General features: G+C 46.7%; 1 protein-coding gene across 1 annotated transcript in view; it reads left to right on the top strand.

Annotated features, from left to right (window-relative positions):
• Positions 1-11,048, top strand: part of CAPN15 (calpain 15) — a 107,523-nt gene extending 96,475 nt beyond the window's left edge. The window contains 7 exon segments of the mRNA XM_087973223.1: positions 2,257-2,409; positions 3,666-3,827; positions 5,333-5,559; positions 7,268-7,434; positions 8,315-8,493; positions 10,732-10,865; positions 10,868-11,048. Of these exon segments, the coding sequence (XP_087829349.1) occupies positions 2,257-2,409; positions 3,666-3,827; positions 5,333-5,559; positions 7,268-7,434; positions 8,315-8,493; positions 10,732-10,865; positions 10,868-10,908 (1,063 nt within the window). The 3' untranslated portion in view covers positions 10,909-11,048.
• Positions 11,049-19,315: the final 8,267 nt, after the last annotated feature.

A 19,315-nucleotide genomic window follows, 5' to 3' on the forward strand; every position in this document is an offset into this window, starting at 1 on the left:
AAGCACAGCTACGCGGATGGTCCTGGCCCCTCTGCTCGTGGGCGGCTGGCTTGCTTTAAAATTAGGGGTATGTAGAGTGAGTCATTTTCAGTCTAGACGTTTGGCAGTTTGAATCTCACCGGCCTCAAGGTTGACTTGGCCTTCCCTCCTTCCGAGGTGGGTAAAATGAGGGCCTAGATTGTTGTGGGGCAAGAGGTTGATTCTGTAAACTGCGTAGACAGGGCCGTAAAGCACTGTGAATCAGTATAGAAGTGCTATTGCCATTGCCCTTCCTTCCTTCCTTCCTTCCTTCCTTCCTTCCTTCCTTCCTTCCTTCCTTCCATCCATCCATCCATCCATCCATCCATCCATCCATCCATCCATCCATCCATGGTGCACAGTGGTTAGAATGCAGAAATGCAGGCTAACTCTGCCAACTGCCAGCAGTTCAATCCTGACTGCTTCCAAGTGGACTCAGCCTTCCATCCTTCCAAGATGGGTAAAATGAGGACCCAGATTGTTGGGGGCAAGAGGCTGACTCTGTTCCTTCCTTCCTTCCTTCCTTCCTTCCTTCCTTCCTTCCTTCCTTCCTTCCTTCCTTCCTTCCTTCCTCCCTCCTCCTCCCTCCCTCCCTCCCTCCCTCCCTCCCTCCCTCCCTCCCTCCCTCCCTCCCTCCCCTTATTCCCTTTCTCATTCTCCTTCCTGGTGGTGCAGTGGTTAAAATGCAGTATTGCAGGCTGACTCTGCCCACTGCCAGCAGTTCAATCCTGACTAGTTCCAAGTGGACTCAGCCTTCCCTCCTTCCGAGGTGGGTCAAATGAGGACCCAGATTGTTGGGGGCAAGAGGCTGACTCTGTAAACCGCTTAGAAAGGGCTGTAAAGCACTGTAAAGCGGCATATAAGTCTAAGTGCTATTGCTGTGGCTGGATCTTCTTCTTTTTCCTGCTATGTAAACCTTTGGAATGCTCTCAGCCTCAAAACTAGCAAGAAACAACCTAACCAGTATTCACCAATCATGGCCAGAAATAGGCTAGAAGAGACCTGTTAGGTGGATGGGTTCTGTGGACCACAGTTTTCCTTCTTGATTTTAAAATGTTGATAACAGAAGAACAGAGTTGGAAGGGACCTTGGAGGTCTTCTAGTCCAACCCCCTGCCTAAGCAGGAGACCCTATACCATTTCAGACAAGTGACTGTCCGGTCTCTTCTTAAAAGCTTCCAGTGATGGAACACCACAACTTCAGGAAGCAAAGTGCTCCACTGGTTAATTGTTCTCATCTTCAATTTGCCGACCGTGTTTGAGTTTAAAACTGAGCCATGGTTTTATTGAACAAACCATAATTGCTTGCCAGTTAGTTAACATTAATCTGGGTAAACGGATATTGTCTTAACATCACGTGTGAATCCAAACACTGGTAAAATAACCATCTAGATTGAGAAAGAATTCACCAATGGGAAACATCTAAAATAAAAATTTAAAAACCCATCTCTTTGATTCCAGAACATTGCTTTGAGCCAGCTGCCAAATATGTTCAAACCACCAGATAATCAAGTGAAACCAATGTAATCATGTAAGGCTTTTAAAATCAGGTTATAGCCCTATTTTTTTTACAAAAACAACAACAACCTTACATTCTTGCTGGCTTTCCGCAGGGTAAGCTGTAACCCTTGGCACACTTTCTTGTTTAAGCACAGCAGGAATTATTTCTCGGCAAACACACCCGGGCATCCAGTTTCTTGGAACCTAAGGCAGCAGATAAAAATGGCTCTAATATTCGGAAGCTTATTCATTCAATCCACTGTAAACTCTTTAATCTTTTGTGAAGGCAGAGAGCAGTGCCAATCCTTGTACCTCTGTAAACGGAGGAGAAGAGCAGGCACAGCTGGGGGGGGGGGGTGGGATTAAGTGCTTCATCAGCCTAGAATCGTTACGTTGCCACAAATGTCCAACTCCTTCAATACCGTTGACCTGGTGCCGATTTAGTATTGAATTTATGTTCCTGATAATTGCCCCTAACTTTAATCTCATCAACTGAAGATCAGTACTACATTGGTGCCAGATAAGGGTCAACAGAATTCAAGAAGGGTTGGACTTGGACCGTTTGTAGCACAACGTAATGATTCTAGGCTGATGACACCTTTAACTCCGCCCTACCAGGTCCGTCTGCTCTTCTACTCTGCTACAGTGAAGAGCTTATACCTTATACTTAGCTCAGAGTAAGAGTTAAGTAACCCACCTTTCTCTTTTTCCCCCCCCCCTCCTTAAAATTCCCTTTCAGACTGCTGCGACTTCGTAATCCCTGGGGCCGCTTCTCTTGGAATGGCAGCTGGTCCGACGAATGGCCCCACTGGCCCTCCCATTTGCGTCATGAGCTGATGCCCCACGGGAGCAGCGAGGGGGTCTTCTGGATGGAATACAGCGACTTCATCAGGTATTTCCCAGGGGGAGCCAGCTGCGTCTCAGAGAGCGCTTGAATTCGGCTGTGGGTTTGTTAGGTTGTGGATTTTAAGATCGCGAGGTAGAAATGATTCCTGGGTCTGCCTGTCTATCTGGCTACACACGCACACGCGCACACACGCGATCTATCTTATCGATCTCATTTCTAATACCTATATCTATCCTACCTATTTATTTATCTATCTCATCTCTAATATTTATATCTATCTGTCTGTCTGTCTGTCTATGTATCTATCTTATCTGTCTATCTCATCTCTAATACCTATATCTACCTATCCTACCTATTATCTATCTCATCTCTAATATTTATATCTATCTACTCAGTCTGTCTATCATCTATTTATCTATCTATCTCATCTCTAATACCTATATCTATTTATCCTACCTATTATCTATCTCATCTCTAATATTTATATCTACTCAGTCAGTCTGTCTAACATCTATCTATCTATCTAATCTATCTATCTATCTATCTATCTATCTATCTAATCTATCTATCTTTATCTTTATCTTTATCTTTATCTTTATCTATATCTATATCTATCTATCTATCTATCTATCTATCTATCTATCTATCTATCTATCTATCTATCTATCTATCTATCTATCTATCTATCTATCCATCCATCCATCCAGGACTGCTGGGGGTTCCTAAGATTATGTGCATTTTGGAGAACCCCCAAATCCCACTCCTGGCTGGCCCCGCCCACCCCATCCTTCCTAGGAGTCCCCACGTGGCCCGTTTTAGATGCAGGTAAGTGCAGGGTGTGCGCAGAGGCTCAGGGAGGGCGAAAAACGGGCCTCCTGGAAGTTTGGGAAGGCCGGAAATGGGGCAGTTTCCAGCTTCCAGAGAACCTCCGGAACCCGGGGAGGCCGTTTTCGCCTTCTCGGAGGCTGAAGGGAAGCCTCCGGAGAGCAAAATGCCACCCTCTGCTGTGGTGCAGGAGGCCGACTAGGCCATGCCCACCCAGCAACTGGGCAGAGAACCTGTTGCTAAAATTTTTGAAGCCCAGCCCTGTATCTATCTACCTATCAATCTAATCTAATCTTCTGCCTCTATTGTTTTTGCAAATAACTCAAGACTGTGGACATATCCCACGCACGCCACCTTCCTCCTATTTGCCCCATAACAGCCACCCTGTGGAGGTGGGTTGGGCAGAGAGAGAGAGAGAGAGAGAGAGAGAGAGAGCAGCCGGCCTAAAGTTAAGAGATGTTGGTTTCTTTTGCTAGGTATTTCGACTCCGTGGACATCTGCAAGCTCCATTCAGACTGGCACGAGGTGCGGGTGCAGGCGGTTTTTCCCAACAAAGCCAGTGGGCCCATCACGGTCACGTCACTGACTGTGCTGGAGCGAGCAACTTTGGAGTTTGCCCTTTTCCAGGAAGGCAGCAGGTGAGGGGGAAGATCAAGCCAATTGGGTGACGAACTGAGGCTTGTAGCACTTCCGGACGGTTCTATGTTCAGCCATGGTGGTTTGTGAATCCAAGCTTTGATATGTTTCACTCCAGGAAAAGGCTGCCTGTCATCTTCATGGATCAGGGTTTATGCCCTTCATCCCATTCTCCTAAACCAGAGGGTTTCTCCAATCTTGGCAAATTTAAGACTTGTGGACTTCAACTCCCAGAATTCCTGAGCTAACATGGCTGGAGGGGCAATTCTGGGCATTGAAGTCCACAAGTCTTAAAGCTGTAAAATTTGAAGACCCCTGATTTATGGTATCAATCCTCTTGGTTTGATGAGCTCGTTTTTCTTGTCCTACTGCACCCCAATCCAGCAGATGGTAGAGGGAGATCATGTTCATCGCAGGTGAACTGGATAGTAGCTTTGGAGTCTACTTCATAAAGACCTAGAAAGTTGCCTTGAATCCAGGGTCAAGCATACTGTCAGGTTTCCAAGTGATGAAATCCATTCCAAAAAAAAAAAAACCAGCAAAGTCCATCTTCCATAATAATTTATTTTATTTAGAATAGCATCAAATTGGCAAAGTCTGTTGTAATTCCGGATCTGCCATAACCTGGAATTACACCACATAATATTGGGAGTTAGAAACAATCTCTAAAAGTCACATTCTCCAATAGAAGTAAATCTATGTTGCCTGGTGTCATCAAACTCCACCTCCAGGTCTCAGTAAGGTCAGCTTTCATTCCCACGGGAAGAAACACCACCTGGCCTAAACAATCCCCTCTATCTCCACTCCTCCCACCTTAGGAATGTGGCAAGCCCGAAACCCTTCCCTCCAATATCAGCAAAGAGAAAGAAAGAAAAGGAATAAATAAAAAGGCTAAATAAAATGGCTATACATATGTCAATTTCAGGCTGGACACATACAGCCCATCACACCTCGTGTGATCAGCTGTATCTGTCCCGGGTTTCAAGCTGGTTGCTGACTGGGGAACTTGACCAGGTTGGGAAACCATTATTTTGAGGATGTTGCCAGTAGAACTGGTCCCCAGTCAGCAGCCAGCTGACCACTTTAGGTGTGATGGGTTGTGTGCTTGACCTTGGGTTCTATGTCTTGATGAAGTAGAGACCAAAGCTGCTATTACATTCACCTGCAATGGTAATTTGCTGGATTCTGGGAGTTGAAGTCCACCTGCTGGATTCTGGGAGTTGACGTCCACCTGTCTTAAAACTGCCAAGGTTGAGGAACCATAATCCTGAGGATTTTGCACGAACCGGTTTCCAGTTCTATCTATCCTTTAGATTACGGTTTCTCAACCTTGGCGGCGTTAAGACAGGTGAACTTCAACTCTCAGAATTCACCGGCTAGCATTTCTGGCTGGGGAATTCTGGGAGTTGAAGTCCACCCCTCTTAAAGTTGCCGCGATTGGGGACCCTGCTCTAAATGGACAAGAAGCGCTCTGAGCTACAGCCCCTTCCCTCTCGTCCTTTCTCAGACGCTCGGACACTGTGGACAGCCACCTCCTTGACCTCTGCATCATGGTGTTCCGGGCCACCTTCATCAATGGGAGCAAGCTCAGCCTAGGGCGCCTGATGGCCCACAGCAAGCGAGCAGTCAAGAAATTTGTCAACTGTGACATCATGCTGGAGCCGGGCGAGTACGCCGTGGTGTGCTGTGCCTTCAACCACTGGACTGCCCCAGTGCCGGGGACCTCAGGCCCAGGTGAGAGCAATGGGTGGCTTGCTTGGAGGGTAGGACTGAGAGGGGGTAGAAAGTCGCCAGCGTTTGAAGAAAAGGGCTCTTGAAGAGCCACAGTGGTGCAGTGGTGAGAGTGCAGTACTGCAGGCTAACTCACTACTCACTGTGAGGGGTTCGATCCTGACTGGCTCAAGGTCGACTCAGCCTTGGTGAGCCACACTGGTGTGGTGGTTAGAGTGCAGTACTGCAGGCTACTTCTGCTGCCTAACGGCTGCTTGCAGTTTGGCAGTTCGAATCTCACCAGGCTCAAGGTTGACTCTGCCTTCCATCCTTCCAAGGTGGGTAAAATGAGGAGCCAGATTGTTGGGGGCAGGAGGCTGACTCTGTAAACTGCTTAGAGAGGGCTGGAAAGCACTATGAAACAGTATATGTCTAAGGGCTATTGCTATTGCTCTTCCTTTTCTCCTTCCTTCCTTCCTTCCTTCCTTCCTTCCTTCCTTCCTTCCTTCCTTCCATCCATCCATCCATCCATCCATCCATCCATCCATCCATGGTGCACAGTGGTTAGAGTGCAGTACTGCAGGCTACTTCTGCTGACTGCCGGCTGCCTGCAATTTGGCAGTTCAAATCTCACCAGCTCACGGTTGACTCAGCCTCTTCCATCTTTCCGAGGTGGATAAAATAAGGACCCAGATTGTTGGGGGCAACAGGCTGACTCTGTAAACTGCTTAGAGGGGGACGTAAAGCACTGAGAAGCGCTATATAAGTCTAAGTGCTATTGCTTTTAATTGCTTTTCAAGGACTCTCCAGAAGTCGGTGTGGAAGTGTTGGCTGTTGAACTGCAGCTGGGGAGTCCAAGGCTCAGTGATTCCATCAGCCCCAGACCCCCCAAGGGGTCTCCTTTGAATGAGATCTTTGATAGAAGAGAATTTTTGTAGCTCAGGGTTGAACTGTGGGGTCCTCGGCGCACTCTGAGCTTGGTGGTTTTCTTGCAGACATTTCATTACCAAACTAAGTAACATCAGCAGTGCTAGAAGGGAGTGGGGTGGGAGGGAGGAAGAGGAGGAGGAGGAGGAATCATCCTTGGTGCTCTCTGACCTTGATGGTTTTCTGGCAGACGTTTCATTACCAAACTAGGTTAACATCATCAGTGCAGGGCTAAGCAAATGAGATTATTTTCTCAGTGGAGTTGTTCCGTGTGGGAACAACAGTTTTGCACCTGGAGGCAAAGCAAGACAAAAAAAACTGACAAATATATCTTAATGCAGGGGTGTCCAACCTTGGCAACTTTAAGACTTGTGGACTTCAACTCTCAGAATTCCTCAGCCAGCTGTGCTGGCTGAGGAATTCTGGGAGTTGAAGTCCACAAGTCTTAAAGTTGCCAAGGTTGGACACCCCTGTCTTAATGCTCTCCTTCTCTCCTTAATTCTCCCTTGACATTTGCTCTCTTCAGTGAAAAAAGGAACTTCCACCAAATAGTCAATTGAATCATTCGGTGTTTTACGTTTTCCTGGAAGAAGTTAACGGAAGTTCCCAAGGGCTGGGCAGAGGATTCTTCAGACAGGGATGGCCTTTGGATCCTACTCCCTTCTGGCTCTCCCTGGAGACTGGAGTGGGGAGGTCTGACCCTACTGTTAAGGTAGTTGTAGGGTTTGCCATGCAGGAAGGTGTCAAGCTTGAGGGCACCGTCTCTGACAACGGTCCCGTCTCCGTATTTTTCCATCTTTCAAAGGCTCCAGCCCTACATCGAGCAGCGAGTGCCCACCCGCCGAGATCTCCAGCTACATCTTGGCCATCTACGGTTCCCGCCTCGTGATGGTAGAACAGATTGAGGCCCAATCGACCACGTTGGCCGATGCCATCATTCTCCTCACGGAGAACAAGGGCGAGCGGCATGAGGTGGGTGCTGGTAGCCGTCATCCTCTTTAGTCTCTTCAAGAGGTTTGGGTTTGGCGGTACTGTTTATTGACATTAAAATGATTAGAAAAGGAATTAAAAAAAATATATTTCAGTTCTCTGATTTTGGGATCATTGGGTAACCTGTTGATCAATCCACCCACCGAATCATAACTTCATCAAGGATGTCCAGCCGTGGCAACTTGAAGACCCGTGGACTTCAAATCCCTAGAATGTCACAAGCAGGTTCTTCGTTTGAAGCAGGGCTGTCCGACCTTGGTGACTTTAAGACTTGTGGACTTCAATCCCCAGAATTCCCCAGCTGTGCTGAAAGAAAGCTGTGCTGGCTGGGGAATTCTGGGAGTTGAAGTCCACAAGTCTTAAAGATCCCAAGGTTGGACGCTCCTGGCTTAGTGTGATGAGATCAGAGGTGGCAGGTTCTGACCGGTTCTGGAGAACCAGTAGCGGAATTTTTGAGTAGTTCAGAGAACTGGCAAATCCCATCTCTGACTGGCCCCACCCCCATCTATTCTCCGCCTCCCGAGTCCCGGCTGATTGGCTGGGTTTTCTTCTGTTGTCCTGCACAGGAGAACAAAACTGGAAAGCAGGTTAGTTGGGTGGGGAGGGAATGGGGATTTTGCAGTAACCTTCCCCTGGAGTTGGGTGGAAATGGGGATTTTACAATATTCTTCTCCTGCCAGGCCCATTAAGCCATGCCCACCAAGCCATGCCCACCAAGCCATGCCACGCCCACAGAACCGGAAGTAAAAAAAATTGACTCCCACCACTGGATGAGATGTGAATTTTATCCCAACCTTCAGCCTGTTGACGCATGACTCCTTCAGAGAAATAGGCTGGTTGTTTTTTTTTCTTTCTGGAACAGGGGCGTGAAGGGATGACCTGCTACTACCTGACCCACGGCTGGGCCGGTCTCATCGTCGTGGTGGAGAACCGGCACCCCAAGTCCTATCTCCACGTCCAGTGTGATTGCACAGATAGCTTCAATGTTGTGTCCACTCGGGGCAGCTTGAAGACACAGGACAGCGTGCCACCTCTGCACAGGTGAGAGCCCAGAAATGCAAAATAGCATTGCAGGTAAGGGTGGTCCAATGTGCATTCAAAGGCTGAAGCTAAGGAGAAGTAAGATCCCTAATCAGCCCTTGAGATAAATAATAGATAAATGATAGATAGATAGATAGATAGATAGATAGATAGATAGATAGATATAGAATAGATAGAATAGATAGATAAATTGATTGGTAGATAAATTGATTATAGATGATAGATAGATAGATAGATAGATAGATAGATAGATAGATAGATAGATAAATTGATTGGTAGATACATTGATTGATTATAGATGATAGATAGATGATAGATGTTAGATAGATAGATAGATAAATTGATTGGTAGATACATTGATTGATTATAGATGATAGATAGATGATAGATGTTAGATGGATAGATAAATTGATTATAGATGATAGATAGAATGATAGATGAGATAGATAGATGGATAGATAGATAGATAGATAGATAGATAGATAGATAGATAGATAGATTAGATAGATGAGAGAGAGAGAGAAAGAGAGAGAGAGATTTTGGGGTCTCTTGTGTATGTGTGTCAGCCTGCAAATCAGTGACTGGACTAGTCCCTGTGGTTTCCTTGGCAAGGTTTTTCAGAAATGTTCTGCCATTGCCTATTTCTTAGAGTTGAGAGACAGTGACAGGCCCAAAGCCGGTCACTTAAGCTGGCTTTGTGCTTAAGGCAGGACTGGAGCTCACAGTCTCCCAGTTTTTAGCCCGGTGTCTTAACCACTAGTCCAACTGACTCTTCATTTATTACATATTATTCCTGGCAGTTTTCGTGGCAAGGTTTTTCAGAAGTAGTATGCCATTGTCCTAAGACCGAGAGGGAAGTGACTGGCCCTCAGTCACCCAGCTAACTAGAAAAATCCTGGCGGTGCAGTGGTTAGAGTGCAGCAATGCAGGCAAACTCTGCCCACTGCCAGGAGTTTGATCCTGACGGGGCTCAAGGTTGACTTCCATCCTTCCGAGGTTTTTGTCTGGTGCCTTAACCACAAACCAGGCGGGTTCTGAAACTTCATGTGAATCCCTGCCCTATTGAATGAATAGAATAGAATTCTTTATTGGCCAAGTGTGACTGGACACACAAGGAATGTGTCTTGGTGCAAATGCTCTCAGTGTACATAAAAGAAAAGATACATTCGTCAAGAATCATCAGGTACAACACTTAATGATAGTTATAGGGTACAATAGAGTAGAGTAGAGTAGAGTAGAGTAGAATAAGAAGAAGAATAGAATAGAATAGAATAGAATAGAATAGAATAGAATAGAATAGAATAGAATAGAATAGAATTCTTTATTGGCCATGTGTGATTGGGCACACAAGAATTTGTCTTGTGCAAATGCTCTCAGTGTACATAAAAGAAAAGATACATTCGTCAAGAATCATCAGGTACAACACTTAATGATAGTTATAGGTACAATAGAGTAGAGTAGAGTAGAGTAGAATAGAATAGAATAGAATAGAATTGAATTGAATTGAATTGAATAAGAATTAAGAATAAGAATTAGAATTAGAATTAGAATTAGAATTAGAATTAGAATTAGAATTATTAGAATTAGAATAGAATAGAATTTCCCAAAGGTGCTTTTTCAAGAGGCAACTGGACTTTCTGGTTTTTCTTTGAAGATGTTTCGCTTCTCATCCAAGAAGCTTCTTTAGTTCTAGTTCTATTCATTTTAATTTTACTAGAAGTGAAGAAGCTTCTTGGTTGAGAAGCGAAACATCTTCAAAGAAAAAAAACAGAAAGTCCAATTGTCTCTTGAAAAAAAAGCACCTTTGGGACTTCTCCCATAATAAGAGCGTGGAAGAGGAAGGAACAAGAAAAGAATGGATTCTTAGCTTCCCAAGAGTTTGACCTCGGTTTCCTGGGCACCGGTTACTTACTGCCAGAAAAATTTAAGAACACCCCATTGGCTCTGTGCAGGACTAGAACTCACAGTCTACTGGTCTGATGCCACTACAGTGCACCAAACTGGCTCTCTTTGATGGTTTAGAGTGAGCTTAATCCCTGTGTTCTCATCTCGTTTTAGATGAGAACGTCCCCATTTTGCACCATTTAGCGATTCTGTAAGATATCGGCTGAAACTTTCTTTCTTTTTTGGCGTGGATTTTAATGATTCTTCAGACTCAAGAAACACTCTCACCTCCCTCTCCCACCCTTCTTTCCTCCCTCTTCCCTTTTCTCTATTTTGGTTCTTCTCCTCCTTCAGGCAGGTCCTGGTGATTTTATCCCAACTGGAAGGAAACGCCGGATTCTCCATCACGCACCGCCTGGCCCACCGCAAGGCCACCCAGGCGTTCCTGAACGACTGGATGTCCACCAAGGGGACGCACAACCCCCTGCTCACCCCGAGGTGGCGGGACTTCACGGGCCCCGGCCGCTATGACAAAGGGCCCCCCTGCCCCCTCTTCTGCTTCTGCCTTCTTCTAGCCCCGCCTGTCTCGCGCATTTCCCCAGCCATCCGTGCAGAGCCCGTCAGGATTAAGGAGGACCGACGAGTCGCGGGTTTCAAACGAAGCACCTCGTCTCCCGTTCTCTAGGGTTAGGCCGGGAGCTGCTCAGGTTCCCCTCCCCCTTCTCTCCTTCCCCCGCCCTCCCTTTTCCCACAGAAGATGCACTTTATCCAAAGCTGCGGTCAGGATAGGAGAGCAAGGAAAAAAAAAATTAGAGCTGGGGGGAAGGATATGCCCCTCGTGGGCTTCCAGCCCTACCGAACGGCCTGAGCGCTGCCAGCGGCACGGCCCATGGGGACGCGGTCCTTCCCTCAGCCACCAGATATCCTACGGCTGCAACAATATATCTCTGGCGAATGTGTCTGTCTGTCTGTCTGCCTTCCCTCGCGGTTCCTGGTGTCAGCAGCTGAGGAGGGGGTCGGACATTAGAGAGGGTCCTTGGCTCCCCTGAGGGGGAAGGAGGTAGGTTTCGTCTCCCTTCTGGCACCGGCTATCCAGGCCCAGGAGATTTACGGCAGGGGTGTCCAACCTCGGGGCAACTTTTGATACCTGTGGACTTCGACTCCCAGAATTCCCCAGCCAACTTTACCAGACCTGTGGACTTCAGCTCAATTCAAGGAAGCCATGCTGGCTGGGGAATTCTGGGAGTTGAAGTCCACCGGTCTTAAAAGTAGCCAAGGTCAGACACCCCTGATTTCCAGAGAGAGAGAGGGAGCCTGCAAATCCACCTGGGTAGACCTAGGCCTGCAGTGAGCGGCCTAAGGTGAGCGGCGTTTCACACTAGCCTCCCCCCCCGCCCAAAGCAGGTTGCACAGGATGCAGCAGCCACCTCCCAATGCAACACGTGCAAGAAGCAGCTGTGGTGCAGAGTGTGGTGCTTTTCCTGGAGGGACTCGTTGCTGCAACCCAACGGAGCCCTCCTGAGGACACGGAGCTGGGGGGTGTCTTTGATTTGGCACCTGCCCCTGGTTCCCTCCTCCTGACCACCCACTCCTACCTGGGGCTGGGCGAGGAACAAAGGCCCACGCCTCCGTTTCGGTGGACGGCCAGCTAATGCTTTATCCGCCTGGGAAGAGCAAAAGGTCTTAATTTGTCTTTGTGTTGTCGTGTCCTTGTCGGTGTCCTCTAGGGCAGGGGTCTCCAAGCTTGGCCACTTTTAAGACTCGTGGACTTCAACTCCCAGAGTTCCTCAGCCAGCAACGCTTCCTTGAATTGAGCTGAAGTCCACAGGTCTAAAAGGTTGACTGGGGAATTCTGGGAGTCAAGGTCTATAGTCGAAGTTAAAGTGGCCAAGATTTGAACACCCCCCTGCCATAAATCTCCTGGGCCTGGACAATCGAGCTGAAGTCCACAGGTCTAAAGGTTGGCTGGGGAACTCTGGGAGTTGAAGTCCATGAATCTTAAAGTTGCCAAGCTTGAAGACCGCTGCCCTAGAGAGGTGAAGCCCGTGTGCGTTTGTTGGGTTGCAAGGTCCTTGCGTTGCAGCTGGGGGCCGAAGCAGAGGAAGTGAATGCACGGGACCTCGGCCCTTAGAAAGAGTTGGGAGTCCCATTTCCTTGTGCAAGTTCTCTAGCTGTTCAATGAGGGAGGGGAGCACACGCCCCCATGTCTGTTTTTTGGGCCCTTCCCCACCCCCACCCCACAAGAAAGATAAGCCAGAAATCAGACATGGGAGGAGAGGGAAACAGGCTAGTGGAGTCCCTCTGCCTTCCGTGCTGCAGGGTTTAGCTCTACCTGGAAAGTTGACAGGTGGACTCACCTGAAGACAATGGAGTGAGTTTAGCACTTTTTACCTTCTGCCGTTGGATGCTCAGCCTCCCATAGAGGCCTTGAGAAGCCACCAGTAGAAGATTCTTCCATCTTCCCATGAAGGCCAGCTGAATTCCTGCAGGGAGATGGTGGGCCTCTAATGGTCAGAAGGTGGGCAAGATGGTCAGAAGGAGGACAAAGCTGAGCCTCGTGAAGATCTGTGGAGTTCAGACTCGGGGACAGGGTATAATCCAGGGCAGGGTTGGTTTCTAGTGAAACAGGATGGGTTCAAGCCAGGGAAGCAGGGATAGAGTTCTTCTCGCCAGCCCTCTTGATCTCGAGAGAAGGTTGGAGGAAGTGTGGACTCAAGAACGCTGAGGCGTCAGCAGGAGCAGATGTTCCTCTGCAGGAGCAGATGTTCCTCTTCACAACCTGAACTCCATGGTCTCCTGTCCAGCTCACTGATTTCTGCCCTCGTGCTGATGAAGGCATCTAGAGAAGGTTCGTCTCAAATCTGCTGCAGATAGAGCCCCTTTCCTCTTCCCCAGCCTCTTGTCTAGGCAGTAGATGCCGTAGGGATGGCAGTAGATGCTGGGACTGGGAGAAGGGGCGGACTTGTGCCCTTTGCTTGAAATTTGAGGGGGGCAGGGGGCTTCCCAGTGGGGCTGGGAGTAGGGGACAATTTGGCCAGCTTGCTTGACATGTCTCCTCCAGAGATTAGTTGGTGTTTAGCAAGACCAAAGGGAAGTGAGATGGTCAACATTTGGCCATAGTTGGCTTAACAAGTCATCCGGAGACATAAGCAGTGGCTGAATCTTCTCCGGAGTCCTTGGTCTACCAACTGGTGGCACAACAACAATCATGGGTCTTGACTGTTGGACTCTCCTGCAGAATAAGCACTGGACCATGCAAAAAAAAAAAATTTTTTTAGCTCTGCGGGCTGATCACAAATGGGACAGAGCCATAGAGAGAGCATTAACTCAGGCCAGTCAGAGAAAAGGACAAAGGCAAAAGCATCTAGGTATCCCTAAAGAAAGTTGTGTACCTGCTCCTGCGTAAAGGCAGCCGCTGGAAATTAGGAACTGGAGATGTTTCTCCTGCGCCACGAAATGTCATCCTTCCAGTGTCCAGTGGATAGATTCCCCAGTTGATCATAGAATCCTGCATTCTGTAGAATTGGAGCGGTTCTCTGGTCCTCACCCCACTCCACCCCAAAGAAAATTGGTGGAGAGGGCAGCTTTTGCTCACCCAGATGACAAAAGATGTGGACAAACTTCTAGAACGGAGGTCTCCAAACTTGGCAACTTTTAAGACTTGTGGACTTCAACTCCCAGCTGGAGAATCCTGGAAGTTGAAGCCCACAAGTCTTAAAAGTTGCCAAGTTTGGAGACCTCCGTTCTAGAGCAAAGTTGACAGCTCTGTGTTCAGAAAAGCCAACATTTCAGTCTCCTAGCACTTGCTTTCGGGAAAATGGTAGTGGCCTTTAGTGGCAAGTGGCCCCGGGCTGGGAGGTGCATTGAGAATGGGCGGCATGGGGTGAGGTTAGGAAGATCTTTACAAGAAATCTGACCAGCTGGTTTTGTTCACCTGTCCACCCAAAGGCCAGCAACTCAATCCTTCCAAAGTGTTGATACCCCCTTCTGACGTCGAGAGTTGGTTGAACTGAAGTTTTCCTGGCTGCAGGAAGGATTTGGGATTATGATTCTCTTCTCTCTCTCTCTTCGTGGAGAGCTCAAGGCAGCCTCCATGTGTTTTAATAGCCATTCTTCTTCCCCGGAGAACCTTGAGCACGTTTGGGTGATGGGTAGGAATGTTTAGCAATTAACGCTGATGTCAAAGCAGATTTGTTTGCAAATACACCATTAAACTCTCAGGAGGAGGGGAGCGAGAAGGGCTTTGACGTGTAGGAAGTGGCATCAGCATCGCATGGAAACCTCCAGAAGGACAGGGTATGCCTGAACTGAAGGCTAAAATGGCATTGCCAGGACTTGGGGAATGAAGCAGCAATGCCAATCTTTTACTATACTTCCTACCTGTAACATTTATTCCTCACCCATATTCAGGTAGCAGCGGAAAGGAAGCTTAATTTCATCTCCCTGTTTGTTTGTTTCTTCTGCTCCTTTGCCCTCTTCACTTGTTGGCTCCCAAGTCAGCTTCCATCCTGCCTCTGCTTTTCATTGTTCTGGGCCACAGGAATGGCCCATTTATCCGTTTGGGTTCCGTCCGAAAATTTTCGTCGGCCATTTCCGCTTTCTTAAGCCTTTTTTCTTTCGTGTCTAATGTACGTGTGTGTCTTTTCGGTTCACTCTCGCTGAGCTGTGAATAATTTTTAATCATGTAAATATTGTGCACCTCTTAAGAAAAAGCATAGGATATTTTATCAATTGTAAATCAAATCTGTAATCAGCTCCCTGTATAATATGAATTATCCCATGAGTGGTTTTCAAGCTCAGGTTCCAAAGGACCAAATAAGAATTAAAACGTTGGTTTTTTTTTAAAAAAAAAATGTTTGCCTTTCTCGATATGTTTTGGGGAGGATGCAGATGTTGAAAGAGTGAAAAGGGTGCATTTAATTTTTCTCCACTGGGGTGTTGGGAGAAGTGTAATTACAATTTCCATCCCTTTAATCAGCACAGCCAAGAACATTTCTCAATCTTGCCGACTTTACACTATGTGGGCTTCAATTCCCAGAATTCCCCTGCCAGCCAGAATTCTGGGAGTTGAAGTCCCCACTTCTTAAATTTGCCAAGTTTAGAAAACATAGCATTGGTTTCACCCAACACATTTAGAAGGCTACAGAGCTGAATTTACTCAGTATAGTAAACTTGGCTAAAACACGAGAAGTATGTGGTGTAAGCATATTTAATAATTCAGCTGGTCCCGTCATTTTATGTGTAACTAATGTCCCTTATTTGAACACAAAATGTGGCCAGCAGTCATTCTAGGTTTAGCAAGTTGGATAATTCAGTATTTTTAGTTCTCCCATCAATATTTTGTGTTATGTGCAAAAGTGGAGATAACTCAAGAGTTCTCAACTGTCTGTATTGCCTGCTCTACTCCAGAGTAAATGGAACTGGGAAAAGGAGACTTTAAAAGACCATATACTAGAGTTTTAACACATCAGAAGCATTTCACTATTCAGGGTGTGGGTGGGTGTGATACTTGAGTTGGCTACAATCATGCCCTTTGACAGGGAAAAAATGAGACATAAGTGTGTGTGTGTGGGGGGGGAAATCTGATACATTAGATACATAAAACATGTACAGTATTTAGGTACAACATGCATTTTGTAAATTAGACTTCGCTCAGTTGAGCTGCCGGGCCATAAGTAGGTTGACTGAACACTCACCAACAGCAGAGGGCAGCAAAGTCCAAAGATCAGCATTAGCTGTTCCTCCCTAACCACAATCACCCATAAGATCAGAAGATGACATGGTTGGAAGGTAGAATAACAAGAGTTGGAAGGGACCTTGGAGGTCTTCTAGCCCAACCCCTTGCTCAAGCGGGAGAAGCCATTGGGGGAACTGCCAACCCTTAGAGTGACTCCCATTTGATAACACTAATTGCAATCAATGGAGTTCATCTATCAATTTCCATCTCGTGGTTGTTCTCTGCAACCCAATGAAACACCCTGTAGATATCATCAGAGGTCTAACACCATTAATTGCTGCTCTGGTCCATAGTTACGTGGACACCAGCCTTCCTCCACCTGGTGTCTACTTTCTTCAGATCTGTCAGACTTCACCCATCTCCCCAGGTTGCACACTCAAAGGTCAACAGGAAACAATCAGGCTCATTTAAAATGGAAACTTCATCACCATGTGTGAATTCATCTTGGGTGGAGATACTTGCAGGTGCTGCCCTTAGATCGGAGAGCAAATGGACACTGGGCCTTGTCTGCAGGGGCTTCTGAGGCTCAAAACATCCATCTCCTAAAATAAGACCTCCAGGTCCCTTCCAACTCTGTTATTCTCCTATCTTGGCCATTAAGACTGCTCAAAGGAAGCATTGATATGACCAGGTGTCAGATGATGTGTTTAAACTATTCAGGTTGGCTTACTCCAGTACAGTGATGGGATTCAAAAAAAATTACTACCTGTTCTGTGGGTGTGGCTTGGTGGGCATGACAGGGAAAGGATACTGTAAAATCTCCATTTCCTCCCCACTCCTGGGGGAAGGTTACTGCAAAATCCCCATTCCCTCCCCACCCCACTAACCTGCTTTCCAGCTCCGTTCTCCTGTGCAGGGCAACGAAAGAAGACCCAGTCATTAGCTGGGACTTGGGAGGTGGAGAATAGATGGGGACGGGGCCAGTCAGAGGTGGGATTTGCCGGTTCTCCAAACTACTCACAATTTCCGCTACTGGTTCTCCAGAACTGGTCAGAACCTGCAGAATACCATCTCTAACCATAAACTTAGCGAAGTTAAGTTGTGATCTCCATTATGTGTTTGTGAACTGATGCATCTGAAACCAGCCAAAAGCTGTTTGTCAAGCAACAAGCAGAGACAATCAACCACATGAATTAGGAGAGGCGTGCGCAGGTCTCAAGAAATCCTTTTCCCTGTTCATAATTAAGTATTGGGGAAGGATACTGCAAAATCCCCATTCCCTCCCCACCCCTTTAACCTGCTTTCCAGCTCCTTTCTCCTGTGCAGGGCAACCAAAGAAGAGCCAGCCAATCAGCTGGGACTCAGGAGGCGGAGAATAGATGGGGGCAGGGCCAGTCAGAGGTAGGATTGGACGGTTCTCCGAACGACTCAGAATTTTCTGTACTGGTTCTCTGGAACTGGTCAGAATCGGCTGAATACCACCTCTGCTCCAGTATTACGTCATTTTGTAAGCCCTTTAAAGCATTTGAATCATTTTGGAAATCGGTTTTCCTGAATTTGCTCAGTAAATCGGTTGCAACTTCAGCAAACCTATCTTCCTTATTCTGGTTTTCCGTTACTTCAGAGGCCTCCTATAACCGCAGAACCAAAATCAGGGTTAATTTGCCATCTTTAATACAGGTAGTTCTCAACTTACAACAGTTCGTTTAGTGACCGTTTGAAGTTACAACAGCAACAGAAAAAAAAGTGACTTATGACTGTTTTTCACACTTACAACCATTGCAGCATCCTCGTGATCGCGTGATCAAAATTCAGGTGTTATGCAGCTGGCTTGCAATGTCCTGGGATCATGTGTTCTGCAACAAGCAGAATTGGAACAGAAAAGCCAGATTCCCTTAACAACCATGTGACTAACTTTAACTGCAGCGATTCACTTAACAGTGGCAAGAAAGGTCGTAAAATGGCGCAAAACTCACTTACTGCTGTCTTACTCACAGCTGTCTTGCTTAGCAATGGAAATGTTGATCTCAGCTGTGGTCGCAAAACTACCCGCAATTGGTGTGTGTCGCTTCTTAGCCACTGGATAAATAGATTTGCTCCCTGTTGATGGGGCCCCTAACCAGGTCTTTCCATGTTGTACAGATTGCTACTATAACCGATTCCATCCATCTTGCTCCAGCAGTAGAGCCTTTTTCCAGAAAGCTTTCATAATGTGTCCGAAGTAGGATAACTTGAGCCTAGTCATTTGTGTCTTGAGTGAGAATTCTGGATGGCGCTGTTCGATGACCAATCGCTCTAGAAAGAGTGCAGAGAAGAGCAAGAAAGATGATTTAGAGAACTGGAGGCTAAATGAAGAACAGTTGCTGGTACAAGGTACGTTTAGTTCAGAGGTCTCCAAACTTGGCAACTTTAAGACTTGTGGACTTCATAGCATAGCTGGCTGGAGAATTCTGGGAGTTGAAGTCCACAAATCTTAAAGTTGCCAAGTTTTGGGGACCCCTGGTCTAGTTTGATGAAAAGAAGAACTAGGGATGACATGATAGCAGTGTTCTAATGTTTGAGGGGCTGCCCCAGAGAAGAGGGAGTCAAGCTATTCTCCAAAGCACCTGAAGGCAGGACAAGAAGCAACGGATGGAAACTAATCAAGGACAGGAGCAACCTGGAACTAAGCAGAAACTACTTGACATTTTAGAGCAATTAATCAGTGGAACAACTTGCCTCCAGAAGCTGTGAATTCTCCATCACTGGAGGTTTTTAAAGAAGAGACTGGACAACCATTTGTCTGAAATGGTATAGGGTTTCCTGCCTGATCGGGGGGTTGGATAGAAAGCCTCCAAGACCCCTTCCAACTCTTATTCTATTCTAATTTGTCTTCTTGGACGTCCAGGGTACTCTCAGGAGCCTTCACCAACGTCAAAGTTCGAAAGCATCAATACTCTTCCTATTGTTAAAGTTTAATGCTGATACAGTCAAAAGCTATATAGACAACAGTACCAGCAAAAAAAAAAAAAAACATCCATGCAACGTTAAGTCCAACATCAATAATTACAGCCATAATGAATGCCAAGGCACATTCCAGGTAGATACACCATCGACTCTTCCATTCATGCGATTTATCATTATAAGCACATGTATCTGTAAATCTTCAAGCACCACTTTAGCAATAAAAGACTCCGCCTGAACCAGGAAGGCCTCCAAGGTGTTCTTCTATTCTATCCCATTCCAAAATGTTTTACATTTCCTGCATCTAAATATATATAT

The sequence above is a fragment of the Notechis scutatus genome, chromosome 12 (assembly GCF_049901735.1).
Source record: "Notechis scutatus isolate UNSWTSFEM ecotype Mainland chromosome 12, rNotScu1.2, whole genome shotgun sequence".
NCBI classification, from domain to species: domain Eukaryota; kingdom Metazoa; phylum Chordata; class Lepidosauria; order Squamata; family Elapidae; genus Notechis; species Notechis scutatus.